This window comes from Mesitornis unicolor, unplaced genomic scaffold, assembly GCF_000695765.1.
Source record: "Mesitornis unicolor isolate BGI_N332 unplaced genomic scaffold, ASM69576v1 scaffold18138, whole genome shotgun sequence".
NCBI classification, from domain to species: domain Eukaryota; kingdom Metazoa; phylum Chordata; class Aves; order Mesitornithiformes; family Mesitornithidae; genus Mesitornis; species Mesitornis unicolor.
Window position 1 is genome coordinate 25,569 of NW_010201335.1, and position 18,638 is coordinate 44,206.

General features: G+C 38.7%; 1 protein-coding gene across 1 annotated transcript in view; it reads right to left on the reverse strand.

Moving 5' to 3' along the window:
* The window catches only part of ULK2 (unc-51 like autophagy activating kinase 2), a 37,472-nt gene extending 19,866 nt beyond the window's left edge, over positions 1 to 17,606 (reverse strand). Inside the window, exons 1-9 of the mRNA XM_010190044.1 lie at positions 17,514 to 17,606; positions 16,186 to 16,227; positions 6,929 to 6,961; positions 6,518 to 6,554; positions 5,049 to 5,222; positions 3,860 to 3,933; positions 2,624 to 2,725; positions 2,210 to 2,268; positions 1,812 to 1,894 (exon numbers count right to left, since the gene is read on the reverse strand). Coding sequence (XP_010188346.1) covers positions 1,812 to 1,894; positions 2,210 to 2,268; positions 2,624 to 2,725; positions 3,860 to 3,933; positions 5,049 to 5,222; positions 6,518 to 6,554; positions 6,929 to 6,958 — 559 coding nt within the window. The 5' untranslated portion in view covers positions 6,959 to 6,961; positions 16,186 to 16,227; positions 17,514 to 17,606. The remainder of the gene's footprint in view (positions 1 to 1,811; positions 1,895 to 2,209; positions 2,269 to 2,623; positions 2,726 to 3,859; positions 3,934 to 5,048; positions 5,223 to 6,517; positions 6,555 to 6,928; positions 6,962 to 16,185; positions 16,228 to 17,513) is intronic.
* Positions 17,607 to 18,638: the final 1,032 nt, after the last annotated feature.

Consider the following 18,638-nt stretch of genomic DNA (forward strand, 5'->3'; position numbering starts at 1 on the left):
AAAAGTAGCTAGGGGAGTCTTGAGCTTCACGTAAGGAACTAAGACATCTTTTGAGTCCTCCTCTCTCCACAGCCTAACAAATATAGCGCCTTATCACAAATACACAAGGACCACATGTGACGAATGAGTCAATCTGTGTATTTCAGTACTGCATCAAAACCTACCTCGCATGCATAACTAAAGAGCAACGGTGAAGTTTCACGAGCATAAACAAAACCTGAGCACATCTGTCTGTGGGCTGCAACTCTCCCTAGGATCTCAGCATCAGAAGAGCTGACAGCTTATGCTGAGGAAAGAACAGGGTCTTATCTACAAAGAGCCTCAAGGGACTTTAAGGTTTACGCTCTTTTTTGCCATGGATTAAGCTTGATGCGTCACCTATCTTGTTGCTAAAACAAATCTCAGTAATAAAGCACATTGTTATTGATAGCAAATAATAATAATGAAAAAGAGAATTGTGTTTAGCTAAGTTAGCTTTAATTAGCTAAAAGTTTAAGATTAACATTTGCTGGGAGCTATGATAAAACTGCAGTAACAAGTAGTGCTGTAAAAATTAAACAACGTGAAAAATATGACATACAAGATGCAGCTAAGAAGAACTAATCAGGATTTAACTTTTCAGTGGTCTTCTTTTAAAAACGCTGCCTGAGTTTGCATTAAAAAAAAGGCATTAGTACTTTGGCAGTGATAGGTACCCAAAATCTCAGCAATAAAAAGGCTTTTAGAGCCTGAAGTGAGTAACAGACAACACAGCCCATACAAAGCACACACAAAGCTCAAGTCTACTCCTAATCGTGAAGGGGCAACTGTTGCAGCCACTCTGATTCAATGGTACCCATCTGAGGCCTTGAAATCTGCAGAAGCTCGAACAATGTTCTGCAACCAAAGATCTCCAGCTACAGAGAAAAAGCCAAACACAGCAGCAAACTGGAGCCAAACAAGTTCACTTTTGTTAAGGGGGCATCCATCTAGTTTGTACTAGGCTTAACTTCCCAATTAATTCAAAACACAGTCCTAAACAGACACTGCAGTAAGCTAACGGTATGAGAACATCAACCACTGTACAGTTTCTTTTTTTTTTAAATTAAGGTCTTAACAAAACACAAAGATACAAATGTTCTTTCTTCTGCTTTTAAGCTTAGAAAAACCCAGTGAAAATATTTCACTAAAATAAAGAAGTCTCTACAGCCAGCAATACTAGGAATTCATCTTTGCAAATGCAAAGAATTTTGATGTAACATCACATCTCATTGACCTCAGATATGCATATAGCTTTCAACATCAAATAAAATGTACAATTTGTACCTCCATTAATACTGCTACAATATTTGCAGTCTGCAAGAGAAAGTAACAAGGAGAAAGCCATTTAAAACAACTTTGCTTCCAAAGTGGGTTCTTCCAGTGCTTTGTTACATTTCTGCAACCAACACCACACAGAGACCAGAGGCATCTGCTCCCAGTCTGAAGCAAAACACCAGTTAAAGTAACAGAAATAAGACTGTGCCATGAAATTTAAGGTATATTGTTTAACACTGCAGGGGCAAAAAAGGCCACAATTGAAAGAATTAAACTAATTAATATTTCACTACACAACAACAAAGTCATAATTTACATGCGTTGCTTAATACTGACTGACAGTAGTTACCTCGTTATTTCTTTGGGCTACTCTGCCTTCTTTATGAGAACAGAGAAGAAAAAAACCCTCCATTTTTCATGTAATTTGTCTTAGACAAAAGGTCACGACAGTTATTCTGGTCACATGAATACAACTAACAAGGCAAGTCAAGAGAGCAAAAGGAAAAGTTACATACCAAAGTCCATTCTATCCTTTTGGTTTCTCTGAAGCAAACCCAACAGCAGGTCAGCCAGATAAGCTGATGTTTCCCTAGGAATACTGCACACAAGAGAAAGTAAAACATGCATTAAATTTAAAGTAATGCAATAAGTACCACATAGCACGTTAAATTTCAGGAAGTCCACATTCTGCCATGTCCCTAAGTCCCTATACATGCTCTACAGCCTAAGTACAGGACCCTTTCAACTCAACAAGGTACAACAAAGGCAAGATGCAACACCAGTCACTGGTATCTCAGTACATCCTTGCAAAGAAAGCAACATCAAATAACTTTATGAATCCCAGGCATTCCCAGAGATGAAATAAGAGTTCAATCAACAAATGTAAGGGCCTGGAAAGGCCGTGGTGACATACCTAGGAATCAAATTCCTGTTCTTTTCGTAAAACATTCTCAAATCTTGAGGACTATTTGCCTGTCAAATAAAAATGTACATTAATTAAAGCTCAGTTTCACGGAGAAAATAGCTTTTGTTCCTATGCACGCATACACAAAAAGGAAGCTTTTGCATATGGGCACTAAAGATGAAAACCCCAAGCACAGCAGTGACTTCAGTACAGAATATCCTTATATATTTCCTCTAGGTTGAACACACTGATCTCCTAGACAAGTATGAGCAACTTTTCCCTTGGTATCCTCAAGGGATCTGGCCTTCAGAGCATTGACACTACATTCAGACATCACTACTTACTTGTTTTCGTGACTGGAAGGAAAAGCTTTAGGAATTTCCAGCAGACTAAAAATGAGGGAAAAGGAAATAAAAGTGTTACCTGAAAAGGTGGTTTTCCAACAAGACACTGATAAATCACAGTTCCAATGCTCCACAGGTCTGCTTTAGCATCATAGTGTTGAGACATAATCACTTCAGGGGCCTGGAGAGAACAGGAAAATCTCAGAAGAGGAAACACCACCACAAAGTCACAGCAATACAAACTCTACAGTTCTTCTGTCAGAACAGTATCAACAGAGACCACTTCTCTGTAAAGAGTAAGTATTTTAAGACAAAATTAACATTTTAATCCACATCAGTAGCAGTTACATTATACAATCTGAAATGAGAGCTACATTTCAAGAAGACAGAAAACTAGAAATGCTGATGTGAAGAAAGCAGCCGCCAATCAGCATGAATGGGAACTAGAGGTAAGTGGTATTTACCTGGTTTATGCAGTCATCTGTGTGGATAAATAACCAAGCAAGTCATAAGGAATATCATTATCACCAATTGACATACACAAAAAGAAGACAAGGAAAGCAAAGTGGTCTTCCCATGACCATACAGTACAGCAGTGGTCGTGCCAAAGTCAGACACAGTTTGGTGCTCAACTGACTACCACAGTACTTGGTTTAATTAATGGCAATTACCTCCAAATTGGTGGGTTTTGGTGGTGGGTTGGGTTTGGTTTTGGTTATGTTTTGGTTTTTTTGTGGTGGTTTTTTTTTGTTGGTGGTTGGTTGGTTTTTTTTGTTTGTTGTTTTGGGTTTTTGTTTGTTTTGTTGTTTGTTTTGTGGGTTGTTTTTTTAAATTAAAAACTCAAACAAAACAAACCCAACATTTGAGAGAATACATTAAGTAACTAGAATGGAAACATCAAATAGTTTTTTTAACTACTACTATAAAGCTCTTCTAGACTGCATTTGCTCACTTTTTATTTTCTTAGAAACTGAGAAGGAGATAATTCCTGATTTCAAGGAGGAAAAAGTGTGTAAGTAGGAATGAAATTACTTTGCCAAAAAAATAATGCTAAGATGTATTGCCTTTCAGTTCTCTAAGATTTTTCCTCCCTGTAGCACTAAGAAGTATTCAGTGTCTGTTTGATTTTAACAATCATGATTCTCCAAATCACAGGAGAAAAGGGAGCTAGTAAAAGTGTGGAAAGGTGAACTGCATGCTGCTCCTAATGCTTCTGAAGCAACATTAAGCATTTGTCAATCTGCAAGCAGTAAATTATTTTGTTCTGGTAGGAGAGCAAGATAAGCAACATAATCTGAAATAGACTGTCACTTACCATATACATAGGGGAACCACACAAAGTTGCAGCCATCATGTTGCTATGCAGATAACGAGCAAAACCAAAGTCAGCTATGTAAAGAAACACATTCGTCAATGAGAAGAAAGATAGCTTTGGAATTTTTTAAGTCTAGAAATGATCTGTCTCTTATTGAAATCTGCTACAATTACCAGTTAGAGAAAAAGACAGGTATAATATATAACCACCTACATGGAATAGTAAAATCTGTTCCACTGAAAGAATAAGGCATTATCTTCCAAACAGCCAGCCAAGAAACAGCAGTGGCATCATCTGCACAAACTGCTGCTCAGCCATCCCCAGCTGCAGGGCGGGCTGGCTGGCGTCAGCAGGAGAGGATTAAAGGCAGTGGCTAAATATAAATGGTTCATTAAGAGTGATGAATATACAATCTGCTCCAGTGAAATCACATCAGGTAGAAGTTTAAGAAGTCAAGTTTCAGATGCCTGAACTTTCCACATGGGCAAAAGCACCTGAAATAATCAAGTAAGGACAGCAAGAGAAGTTTTGTCTCCTCCGTGCTGCTAAGAAGATGGAGTGAGTTGGAACAGATCTCAGATTTTGCTTGAGCAAAAGCACAGAAAAGAAACATGTTAAAAATAATGTATTTTTAAATGGACACTTAACAGACAACAACAACAGATTAGAACTCCTGAAGTGTCCTCTGAAGAGGAGTTTGGTAGTATATCCTGAACAGCTGACATCTCTCCCCAGTTACAATGCCAAACCTCCTTCTGCCAAAAATAGGTCATAACCTACATTTCTAAACTTCTCAAACAACCCTTACAAGGGTCTACCACCAAAACAACCCAAACCATCTGGAACCATGACTGCAGTCAGGTTTGAAATGGGCTGAAGGCTACTCCAGGTTTCAAGGGTGACAGATTTATGTCTAATTAAAATAGTTTAATACTAGAAACCTCAGCTAAATAGGTTTAGTTTTCCTGCGCATTTAATCGGAAAGGTCTTTATGACTCAATCTTTTTTATACTGAGAATCTGCATTACAGCATAAAGCTCATCCTTCCAGACTTACTGTCCGATTTGCATCAATTTAATACACATCATACCCATCACACCCTCTCTGCTTAAACTAGAGACACTTCTGAGTAGGGAAACAATTCAACAGTGATGATTTACCTTTAGATCAGAGAAAAGTATATCTTTACCTATTTTGATGCGTATCCCACTGACACTTGACTTCCTGCGACTGGCGTAAGACAATAAAATATTCTGTGGTTTAAGATCCCTGTGAATGATTCCTTTGCTGTGCAGAATACGCATGGCTGCTGCAATCTGCTGGAGGAACACTCGGATGGTGTCTTCACTAAGAGTTCCTTTAGCTGAAAATAACATAGACATCAGCAAATTAGAAGATAAATATCATGATCTTTGGGCAAAAAGCAGTAATTTTTGCAGTGATCAACTATGAAAACAATGAAGACAATGAAATGATAGCGAATTACATTCAGAACAATCCAATGTCCACTATTTTTCTACAAATGTATATACTCTCAACAACATGTACATTTCCATAGTCTTACACTAGCCACAGTACTCTCAATTATCTGTTTTTACAGTAGTTTATTCAACTTGGTAGCATAATCATTGCAAAACCTTCTCAATCACCATTAAATCCTAAACTCACTGAAAAGGCAAAGGAGCCAAGAAAATAAAAGAACTCCACAGATTAGAACGTTAAATGTATCTACAATCACGTACAACCTGAAGCCATAAAAATTGTGCTTTAAACAAATCATTGTGGGGATGCAGATAACCACTCGGTTCAAAAATTTCATCCATGATAATCTTTTTTTTGAAGGGAAAAAATTCGATGCACTTTTGAAAGTCTCTTCAGAAGGTATTATCTCATTCTGCAGTCTGAAAAAGTACTGAACACGGGAGCTGGATTATACCCTATGAGTCTTTCCAAGGATTTAATGGGAACTGAATTAGGCTTTTAATATACTGTTACCATAACAATAGCTGTTCACAAAAAGATCCCTTCAGCATACTGCAGACACAAAGGCAAGTAGAATATTTTTATCCAGAAACATGTGAAGATTAACATCTCTGCTCAACATTTTGTTTGCAGTAAGAATCTGTTTGTCATGATCCCGCAACTTCTGTCTTCACTGCAGGCAGAGCCACATTGAAGGTAAAACCTCCCCTAAGCCAGAACTGCCTCTCTGTAGAGAGCATCCTTACATAAGCAATTCACTATTTTTAAGTTCACATCTTGGAAAAGAAAGCAGGTGGAATCAAAACACTGGGAACAGCCCCTAAAATGTGACTTTAGAAATAGAAAACCACGCATTTTTCAGCTAACTTCTGGTTAGCTACATCTTCTTCCTCATTTACAAATAAGTGAATGTTACATTCAGCTGTTTAGAAAATGCTTTTTGCCACTGCTTTCAGTCTGTGCATTAGTTTATTTACCTCCATTGCTACTTTGAAATGAAACTGGGTTTCATTTTCAATTGTGAGTGACATATAAAAACACTGGAAAATACTTCATACAAATGCAAAAAAAGAAAGAAAAAAAAAATCTCAGAGAAACACCAATGGATAACAGGAATACAGAATATAACCATGTAATGCAATAGCTCCTTCATAGGGAAATACAGTAATCAGTTACCTTGTAAGTAATCTGCCAAATCCCCACCATTGCAGTACTGTTAAAAAGAAAGGGTTTTGTTCAAAACACAAGCACAGAAACACTTGCTACATAATTTTTACTTTGTAATCCTCCCACTAAAATGAGAAGATACTTTCCAGCTGTTGGCCTCAAAATTGTTTTGTCAGTTATTTTTCATTAATAATTGGAGGCATTACACTTCATCGATAATTAAGAGTATCATAAAATGAAACGGAATAATTTATGGAACAAGCACTGCTGATAAATTTAGTACTGTCTATGAAATTAGTAATTGAGTTTTCAGAATTATTTGTTTTAACAAGTCACGGTTATGTTGCAACTGTGCAAAGAAATTTTGTCTAAAATGATCTTTAAAATCAGCCAGAAACATACATATATGTTAACACATACCTCCATCACCAAAAAGACAGAATTGGGCATTTCCTAAAAGAGAAGGAGAACAAACCCCATTTAAGAATGCGACAAGACAAAGCCTTCAGGATCTGCATCAACCAAGCGTGACGTGAGAATTTTCAATCAACTGAGACACCTTATGCTAGAGTCACTGTTTCAGAGAGTAGCAAATATGTACATTCCTCACCATTAAATAGTTCACATTTTCAGAAGCATTATTATGTGTGAAAAAATCACCAGGCAGTATCCTAAAGACATCATTTAAAGTACCATCAGTCTCCACTGTGTGACTCGCCCTTAGCTTTCAACTGCCTTGGCCTGCTCCATCAACACAAACCCTGCATTAAGAGTCCTCCCAAATAAACAAACTTTCACTGTCAGACACCACTGAAATCAGTCACTAATGGGACAGTAATATTAATTTATTAATATACTGAACAGAATTAAAACTGTAAGCAAGACAATTTAGCTGTGACAAGCAGTTTTCTACGGAGGAATTCCAAAGTTACGATTCCCATGCCGGGGTAAAACAAGCTTTGGTTGTGCCATCTGACCAGCTGAAGGTCAGTCAGAAATCAGAGCATCCAGAACAAACTGATTCCCAAATGTTAATTTGTAGGATACTTAATTTGGGAATTGTGCATACTTGTGTGAAACACCTCCCTCAGTGAGTCACGGGCAGAAGCACGTCCCTGCCACGGACACAGGTGCCTTGTGGTCAAGGTGTGGCCTGGTACCGCAGCCCTTCAAGACTTTCCAAAGCACTGACCTCCTCTGACCTATCTGCAACCTCAATTCCCTCTCTTGTAGCTGGGAAGAGTTATTGAAAGACAAATTAACTAACTTCTGCTGTAAATTATCTGTACTCTTCACAAAAATGCAGTAAAAATGCCTGTGCTTAAACCTGACTGTAACAAGAACATTCATTTTTTTTACAAATATTTCTTACACGTGGGTGAAGAAAAAGCCTACCTGTCTATGCCAACACTCAACATCATTTTCCACAAAGTCACCTGCATAAAATAGTTTTGTTGTGCCTACAAAGTTGAAGACACTCAGATCTTCTATAGAGTAAAAGCAATTTTTCCCTCCGAGCTGACTGAGAAAGACTAAAAGGAAAAAAACCACAAAGAACTGACAGGACACATACGGCAAGTATACACTAACCAGGATGATGGTTTTAGTTACATGCTACCTCCCTTGCACTTTAAAAATAAACTTAAACAAAGGTTGACAGTTTGTGGGAAAATATGTTTCTAAGACAGTTGAAAGAGTGAGATGGCACAGCAGACAAGCCCAGGCGTGAGTCCCAGCTGGAAGTGGAGCTGCAGACAGCCTGACTGCATCCTACCAAACAGTGTCCAAAAACAGTCAACAGGGACATCGCACGGCAAAGCGAAAGCTGTGAACTCTGCCATCGTTCTCAGCGCTTGTATTCAGCACGTGTTCAACTTGACCATAGCGGCAGGAACTACCACAGCGGTGCCATTTTCAAAAGCTTTAAAAAGAAAACTAAAGTAAAAACAGGCCCATGGGCCTAGGCTAGGGAGAGCAGCTACCCTAAATAGCAAACAGAGCACATGGATGGGACAACACATTAAAGCAAATGTCTATGAATCCACCACAGACAGAGGTATCACTACAGACAACTGCAGGAAGTGTAATTCAAGATGAACTGGACGTTTTAAGGTTAATTCAAGACTGTATTAGGCGGCTTCGCTTTCTGGAAACATTTAGTTTAGCCACCCTCGTCTGTGTTACAGAAATGGCATTCGAGCTTCTTTCCAGCTCAGAACACCAAGCACATTACAGATTTGTTTACATTTGGAAATAAGCTTCAAAGAAAGCAAGTTTCTAGGAACATTACTCAAATCTGGTGGGAATGAAAGGCAGACTCCAACCAATACAGAACATTAAAGCAGCAGTAAATCACATTTCAGCAAGTCCCAATTGTTCAATGTTTCTGTAATGGCTATGAACCATCATTTGCATCCTAGAAATGCCTCAAAACCTAAGTGCACACATTAAAGCAATTAAAAAAGAATTACTTGCTCTGTAGGTTCCTGAAAATATATAATAATAAATGTTGCTTTCTACATTGTTCCTTCGCAACGACATCTTCCAAGCCAGAAACTCACTTTCCTTCTGGAACCTCAAGGATGCCAAACAGCAACTCTGAGATCCCAAGTTACCAAACCAAAAATTCTGCCAAATGAGGATCACTTCACTTAAAGGACAACTGTGATGTGTGAAAGAATAACACAGCTAAGAAGCACGGACGCTGTCCTCTCTCCAGGGACAAGAAGGCAGCTTGGCTGGTGGATCTGCACCCGATCATAGCAATGCCATGAATCAGAACCAGAGGTTGCACAGCATCAGTGCCTCCTCCGCACAGCGCGCTCTGCACAAAACAGCAGCTCATGGCAGTACGTAATGCTCCGCTCATGACAGACACTCATTCATCACAGAACCAAGAGAATGTGTTTTCCGGATTCCCTCAGAAACAAAGCCCTTTCAAATGAAACCGCTGCTTTCAGAAACGCGGAGTTTCTGAGCTGATGATTTGTCCTGTTGTATGAGCCCTCACCTGTTTAAAGAAAGTCATTCCTACAGACAACATTAAATTTCCTTCAAAGAGCATGACTCAGCTTCTTGTGACTGACATTTGTCACTAAAAATCATTTTAAAAAGTCACTGGGTTAAAGTCATAGTAAGAAGTAGGGTGTGTTTCCTCCTTATAGTAGCTTGGATAATCCTTTTTTATGTAATCAGCAGAGCAGATTAAAAGTTTCACAAAGAGATTTTCCCAGACTGGTGAAATGTCATATCTAATTCATATTGCAGAAGAAATATTTTGCACAGGACTGATACCAAGCTCCCCAGCCGCATCTCGCCCGAACTTCAACTCATACCCATACGCTCTGCAATACCCCACCAACGCAAGCTTTAGTTCAAAACAGCTGAAATGGTTCAACCCTTCACAACTGCTCATATTTTGCATTACAGTTCTTGGCCAGTCTGACTGGGAATGTGATCTCCATTTGGGGAATACACTCCGAAAACACAAGTTGATTCTGTAAATGCATTTTTCCCTTCCAAATTATTTTGCTGAAAAATAAAGCCATCTCTACGATCATTCTCTAGACTTGTGATTTCTGTTGACTTGCTAAGCAGAGCAAAGTGCTCAAAAAGGAAAAGATTAGTAAACCAGCATGTTTCAGATCTAACATGCAGGAATAAAGCTGACCCAGCAAGCTATTTTAAACTGCTTCTTGAAACAGATAACGCTTTCGAGAATTTACACTGACATACAGATCATAAAATTACTGCAGTTAAGAGTTGTTCTGCCCTACACTTCTACCTAGAAAAGTAATCGAGCAAAACAAATGTATCTTGTGTTGCAACAACTATGGAACAGTTTTGCCTAGCATGCCTTGCTTTGTGGCTTGAAGTTTTCTTGACAAAAACCTACTTTTGCTCCTTCTTATTCTGAATCTAGGTTTTACTTGCAAACTGAAGTAAAAGATAGCAAAGGTTAATAGGAAACCATTCTACAACTCTGAAAGCTAACAGATAAACCTACTAGGAAGAGATTAAGAGGCAACATATTTGCCCAAACTTGCTGTGTTTTAATCCCAGACTTCCAGCAGTCATCTCAGGGGATGCGAAGTTCCAACCCAAATCACAGGCTCAGCGCAGTAGTTCCATTTAAAAGACATTAATCGAAAATGCAGTCAAAACAACCACGGTTACTTCTGACAGCTGTTGCTAGAACTGTAGCGTATTGGCAGAAACACACCCTAGATTTCTTTTTGGTGAGGAAATCCTCCTAGAGAACAAGCTGAAGGTCTGCAAGGAGCTCTTGGTGAGCTGCCACAGCAGAAACTGTGGCAAAGAAACAGTTATTACATTTTTGCTCCTAATTTATAGGTTCTGTTTAGCCGCAGTTTATGATTGGATTCCCAAAAGCACGAGAGTTAACTTGACAGCTTGTGCACTGCTATTATCTGATTAATTTTCTGATATGTTAATTTGTGCTATATTTGCTTGAATTTTTTTTTTGGCCAAGAACACACTCCCCATTTTTTTTCTGAGCATTAAATACAAAAGTTGTAACGATATAGGGAAAAGGTCCAGATCTTTTTAAAGCTGTTTTTCACTGTATTACAGACACTCTTGTTTTGCTTTGCGAGTGCACTACAGCAGCAGCTTCTAACACGTTCGGCTCCTATCACATCGAAAGGACTTAACATTTTGTTAGTTCTGACTAAATGTTAAATCTCAGCCTAAATGTCAGTTGACATGTGCCTGTAGGATTCCAATAGCGTGCATGCTGCCAATTATTCCCATAAAAGAGCAGTCAGCCATGGAGAAATGTGCCACAGTAGCCATACCTCTCATTTTCTGTTATGTGAAATGCTGTACTTTAATAAATACGGGAGGGAGTGAATGAGACTGGCCTGCTGCACAACACAAAGGAAAGGCAAACCTGTTCAAAGTACACCAAACATTTAACACGCTTGCATACTCGAACATCTTCTGAAACAGTTTTGAAATACAAATTACAGCAACTAGGCCCAGCAGGTAAGCTAAAGCCTATGTAGTAACTCCAACTCTTTGGTTCTGTGGGCCAAAACAAATTCGAACTGGTTGTCCCTAACCTCCAACGCCTACACAGGCGTCATTCCTTGCAGTCCAGCGTTGTCGTAACCAACCTTCCAGTTAGCATTAGCTGCCAGGTACTATTTCAAAACCTTTATAGCTTCTACAGGGCAGGGGGTTTTTTGTTTTGTTTTTTTTTTTTTTAATCTGAAAACTTGTCTGGATGGCATGTTTTCATCTGACCACTTGAGGATGGATACTGACAAACACAAAGGCCTTAATCAAGGAGCTGAGAGGGAAAAATAGAAGATAAATAAAGATAAAAATAAAGACACTCTCATTCAGAAACTGCTATGATGAGACTATGGAGGCAATCAAAGCTGCGAGACACCAAGATCATGAGTACACACCAGAATGCTTGAAGCAACCGCCACAAGAAATATACGCAATGCCAGCACACCAGCTGGAGTCCCTGGGTACACCAAAGAGCAGTAATTAATTCCCACTGCTAAAACAACAGGTACAGATAACCATGGTTCATTCCATAAGCATCCCTAGGGAGAACTCAGAGGTACTTGTGTGTAAGTAGGGGCTGGGGTGTAGGTACCAGAAGGACCACAGGCTTTGCTCCCATTTGCTTGCACTGCTTTCAAGGACGGCAGAAGCAGATGCCGTTGTTTTATCTGCCATGTACCAACGAGCGAAGACAAGAAACAATTTCTGTTCGGATACTGTTTCTCCAATAACACACTAGAAATTAGTTCTCCTAAACTACTGTTCAAATAGCAAACTTCAGACTCCATACAGTGAAGTCATTAATTCATTCTTCTAAAACGCTATCCCCGAGATGCATTACAGGCTTTCATTCTGGCGGCTGACATCCTGAAGAGGTTTTGAATTAAATTATTTGCTAAAACAGGCACTGTCTGGCACTGTGCAAGAGATTAGCTCTACTCAGCACACGCTTGGGATCATGAACTGCACAAAACTGTAAATTCATGTCCTAAATATAGCTCATTCCAAATAACTTACTGGTACCTTCATACTCCAGTATAATACTTTATCCAGGGACCTCACTGTACTTTACGCTGGTGAGTTGGAAGTTATTTCAGACTCCTTTTGCTTTTGAGAAACAGAAAGCTCCATTTCTCCAATTAGCACGATTCAAGACTGTCTGATTTTCAGTTGCAGGATGAATGACATCCCACAGCAACATCATGGGAAAAGAGCTGCATTCTTATACCATTTCAGAGATTCCAGAGGTGCTTTTTTTTTAATTCTTGAAAGAAAGATAACCAAATTCTTGCCCAAGAAGATAAGTAAAAAATGTTTCAGTCACAGCTATTGTATTCTCAGGGATTTTTTTAAGCATTTTACTTCATGAAAAATTAATTTTGCATTTAGATGTGAGCTGCATATGCTTATCATTCAGAGCCCTACTACCGCAAAACATTTGCCTCTCCCAGATGGAGAGTTCATATTTAAGTATCCTCACAAATGCCTGCAGTCTGAGAACCACCAGTCTCCACACGCTGGTGTGTGCAGATCCCTGGCCCTCAGAGATGGCACAAACAGCAGCAGCATGCTCTGCTTACATAAAACTCTTAACTGCAGATCAAACCTGCCAGTGCTGCGTGTAACCACCTCATCGAAATCAAGGGCAATTATCCTGCTGGCACCAGAACAGAAGATTTTTATGCCAGGCAATGCACAGACAACATTAAGAGCACACCAATTCCTTCAGGTGTGGCTCAAGATGAATGGGCATTTCTTGTAATTTAACTCGGTGAACCCTATACGTACTAAGTAACATCAAAATGGTCTTCATAGGAAGCAACAGCAACATAAGTGGCTTTAAAATGTTCATATACTATTGGCAGAATGGCTCACAAGTTGTCCTAGGATCTAATTAAAACCTTAACGGTGCATGTATCTTGATTATACTGACTTGTGCGACTGGTCACAGATCGTGCAACAGGAACACAACCATAAATGAACAGAGATGAGAGAGAATGAACCCAACCATCTCCTGTGAAAACACTTCCAAATGAAGTCTTTTGCAATATGTAAAATAATAACTATCCTTTCATTCTCACACTGAAAAGATATATTACAAATTGCTATGTAGAGATATAGTTCTAATCTCAAAGTACTGCCATTAAGTACAAAGAAGTTCATTTAATACTAGGACATGTAAAAATATTTATTCCTCATTACAATTAATTTACACCTTTTTCACTTAGATTTGCCACTTACATTTCACATCAATTTTTCTATCTGAAAACTTGGTACAACAACCAGTTCTTGGATTATTCAGCTAAATGGTTTGCCAAACAGCACATGTGAAACACAGATTTTTCTTATTTCAAACTGTCTCGGGTTAAGAAAAACTTCAGACCAAGAGAACTATAAAAACAAAACAGACTCCCAGTCACACTGAGAACTTCCTACTGGGACACAGACTCCACTGGCACCAGCACCAAGAAAAAATAAATAGCTTCTGTAACTTAAAAATTGCTTGAAATCCTGAAGTCTTATCTGCTGCGCTGTATCACTACATTCACAGCACTATGGCAAACGAGAAGGGCAGTACGTGCTAGAACATGAAATGCAAACAAAAATTAGTAGGTGTAACAGCCTACTACACGTGTGAATGCCTGCCATAGTGTTCATTCTTGCTGGGTTATAAATTAATGTAATCATACCAGCTAATGATGGATAATATTTCACAAACATAGCCCTGTGCAGAAAGGAAAAAGCTTATTCGTGCAAGTGTCACATCCTTTAGACCGTATTTTGCAAAGCAATGTCTTCTATAGAAGTAGCATCGTACTGCCAAGCTTTATGTCTGCCATGACTGTATTTGAAACATACCCAAGGTACGAGACACAGGTTTTCCCTTCCCTTTGCTTTAACTATTTTATTTAAACACAATGGCAGTGACAAGCAGGAAGAGCCCCTTCTCAAATGAAGAATACAAGACTGATCATTCAAGAAGTCCTGACACTCTATGGGCAGCCTTTCCCGTGGCAGAACAGAAAAGCAGAGAAGTTACATTTTTAAATAACCTTTAGGTTAAGAAACCACAGACAAGTGTATGGCTCTGTCCTCTCTTTCTTTGTGAATGTTCTGTGCATAAATCAAAAGAAGCAAGAGCCTCTCCAAGGCTCAGAAGATACCAAATGTTAAATCATCAAAATACATATGTAGTCAACTACCCTCAGGTTGAGCTGCAAAGCTTAATAAGTAATCTTCACATAGAAACAACTGTAAATGATAAATCTGAAATTAAGCTGCTTATTCACACACCAACGCCCTCAGTCAACAATGCCAGTTTCTTTTAAGATGTCTGGATATACTAAATTTAGGATGCTGAGAGATTATTTCCACTTAGCAATACCCAGGAAAGCCTGCTCTCTTCAAGAAGCAATGAGACTGTACTTTCCCTCTCATAGCAGCTAATATAATTCAAAATACAGAGTTCTGAAGTCAAGACCAAGAAGGAGGGGGGGAGAGTCTACACAACCAAATGGGAAGTTTTGATGTACAGTCCATTACTACATGAACACCATCGCTTTGAACCGAAAGTCAACAGCAACAGAAGTCAGCACAAGTCCTGTAGCACTACACAATAAAACCTGAGCCTGCCTAGCACATATCCTGCGAACACAGATTTCAACAGTTACACAGATAGACATCTACACATAACCTGAAAACCTTTTAGGATGCAAATGCGTAAAGACAGAACACATTGAAGAATGTCAAAACGTCTGTTTTGCGTTGTTTTAACTATGTAATGTCCCAAGGGTGGTTCTTAATAATTTTTTCATAAATGTAGCTCTGTATTTAGGAGGAGAATTGAGCCCAGGAGATAAATATGTAGCTCCTACTCAAGCAGAACAAATGGCTGCATAACCTACATCACATCATATTTAGCTTTACTCAACACTTGCAGGCCTTAGAACACAAAAAACGTACTTCCTACTAAGTAGAAATACACTACTCTAGATAGGCCAGAAAACCAACTCCTCCCTGTCAGGCGGAATCTTGGGAACAATAATAAGAATTTAATACTTATTTCTCCTACTTGAAAAGATCCAAATGTCAGCTTGGCCTTTATACTTTTGAACACAGGCAACAGCAATATATACATGTGGGCTCATGGTCTTCTGCTTCCTTCAGTTCTTCCCCACCATGACACAGGGCTACACAACACACTTCTTTGTTACAGAGATCATAAAGATGCTGCTCCTTTCCTACAACAGTTATTTTAAGCTATGTTGACTTCTTAATGTCACTTGCTTCATCCATTCAGATCAACTCCTACTAGTGCATTCTCCTTCAGGTGTATTCAGCCGTTATCCACAAACACCCACTTCCCAATTAAATTATAGGGCCAAGGAAACCAGGCTAATTCAGGAGCACAGTTACTGCCACTGACAGTGCTCCCAGCCCAGCCAGCTGATGCTTTTGCTCTGGAGACAGAACCAAACTACACAAACAGCCTCTGCAGAGGCTCTCGGGCTGCCACTTGCCCCTGCTGCCTGGAAGTCAACCGTATTTCTCCAATTTTCTACTCAGTATACATATATATGCATTATATTTTCATAAATAAATTTTAATGAAGAAAAAGGCATCAAAATATATTCTACCTGGACATCATAGAGAGCGACAATGTTCTCATGCTGAAGCTCCTGCAAAACAAAATATCTGTATTATGGAAAGAGCCTGTTGTTATTATTATTTTAAATTTAACATGCCAGATGATAATCAAAGAGAATCAAATTTTACGAAGAAAGGTAGTATCTTTTTGCAGACCATCTGATGGAATTTGGAGGCAATCCCAGCTATTTAGACAATATTTACAGGAATAGGAAATTAGGCAATATCTTCAGAGGTCATAAAAACATTTGGTTCCAGAATTTCTTTTCATTGTCTTGTTACAAAAAGTACTACAGCACAAGATCCTTTAACAAGTACTGCAAACTGACGACGTTTATTTTTATAGTCTTATACAATTTCTTGCTTCGCAGAGTAACTAACTACGCTGTTTTCAAGTCAACCTTACCATTTTACAATAAAATGGAAATCAAACCAAGTAACACCAAATAAAACTCACAGGACAGCTCACGCAATTATATTTAACTACTCAAAAAAGCATGTGTCTTTGCTAAGCACTTGCAGCACACTAGTACACCCAACACTTTAATTTCTGGTACATAAGAAATATACCAGAATATAGTATGTATATATCAGTATATAAAATAGTGATGTATCTCAAGAAGCTTTCTTGGTTTGGTCAAAACCAGGTCAGCTTGGAAACACGGGAAAAAAAGCAGCACTAATTACTATTGCAAAGCTATGTAAAATGAGATGTGGTGAAGTTCAGAGAGCAGAGAATGCTAAGAGATCATCCAAGGAGAAATTTCCATAAAATAGCATTGAAAAATTAAATTATGCTCTGTTTTATTTACTTCATTAGAGCTACATTACCCATTTTAAGCCAATTAACACAACTCAGAAATGGGAAGACTGCTTCAGGAATCAAATTCAGGATGCTGATTTTTGCTTTCAAGGCATCTTTGAGCCAAGGCGATGAAGAAAGATCAAAGACTGATGCTCTACCCTCAGCTACGACTTTTGTTGTATGTAGTGCTCGGGAAAGATGCTGCATTTGCCATCCTGAGGGACAAAGTTTTCTACATATGCAATCAGTAAAACACAGAGGCTGGTTCTACAACAGTTTTCCACTTTCAACTACAAAAACATGCCCATAGCCTCTTATGAGACCATTTCCAGAACTAAAAAGTATATATTTTTTTTCTCTTGGTCTTTTTAGTTCTGGATTTCTCCTGAAACTAACAAAGAAACAAAAGGCAGAGAAGCAATTACTGTGATACTCCCCATGACCCAGAATGAACTAGTTCAAAAGACTCTTTTCAAGTAAAGCAGCTTTAAAAATCACTGCAAATTAACATACCTTTAAGATTTTTATTTCTTTTCCAAGTAGGATTTGTGACTTTGACAAGTTCTTTTTGTTAATACTCTTGATGGCTACTTCCCAATCAGTTTTCTGGAAACAAATAAACAAACAAGTATTGTCAGGTTGTGGGGGTTTTTTTTAACTTTATCCACTAACAACCAGCTGGGAGAACTGGAGAAAAAGTTGTGAGATCACCTCTACTCTATCCACCAGTGATTACTGCATCACATGACACCATCAACATCTATTTCATTCCACATAGCTCAGGCAGCTATTAAAATCCAGTTGCAGCTACACTGCATTTTCATAGCTTCAAAAGCATTAAAAAAAAAAGAAAGTAAGTAATCATATCATATTTAATCATATTTATTTCTTGGTTGTGGTGCTATGCATCTGCTTTTTAGTCCTCTCTCAGTGATCAAGTTACTTTTACTCCCCTTTAAGAACTTTTCAGTCCTTCAGCCTTCTTATGCTCTACAGCTGAAAACTGCACAAGAAAACAGCTGGGGTTTTTTTTTAAGTAAACTTATATATTGTCTATTTATATATCACCTAAAAATAAACTGCCTATTTAGTTGTAAGCTGTAAGCACATCCATTGGTCTTTACAGTTTCTGTTTTCTTCTCTTCTCCCCCCCTTTTTTTTTTTTTGTTAACCCAAAAAATCACTCCCCTGTGCCTCTCCAAGTTATGAGTATTACCCTAATGCTCCAAAAGGATAAATCTGAAGAGTTGTTTTCTGGAAACCAAAAGACTTTAGGCACCAACACCAGAATAAACTCTCCCAGCGTCAAGAAACCACAACGTAACTATGAATATCCTTGATGATTAGCAAGCCATGCCAGGAAACCAGATACCTCTGAATTTAAGAAATCTTCCGCCAATCCCAAAGGAGACAATTTTCCATTAGATCCCTCGTTAAACAGCGATATAAACATAACCCCCCTGACAAACAAAGGGCTCAGCCTCCCACCCAGCTGCAACTCTCCACTCGCCGTTATGTTAGGGAGCCACCAAAGAGCAGAGAGAAGAGGAGGGGACGCAGAGAGGTTGCTGTTTTTTCTAGGGGAGGGATATAAAAAAAAAGGGGGGCAGGGCGGGTTATGGAGGCTGGGAACCGGCC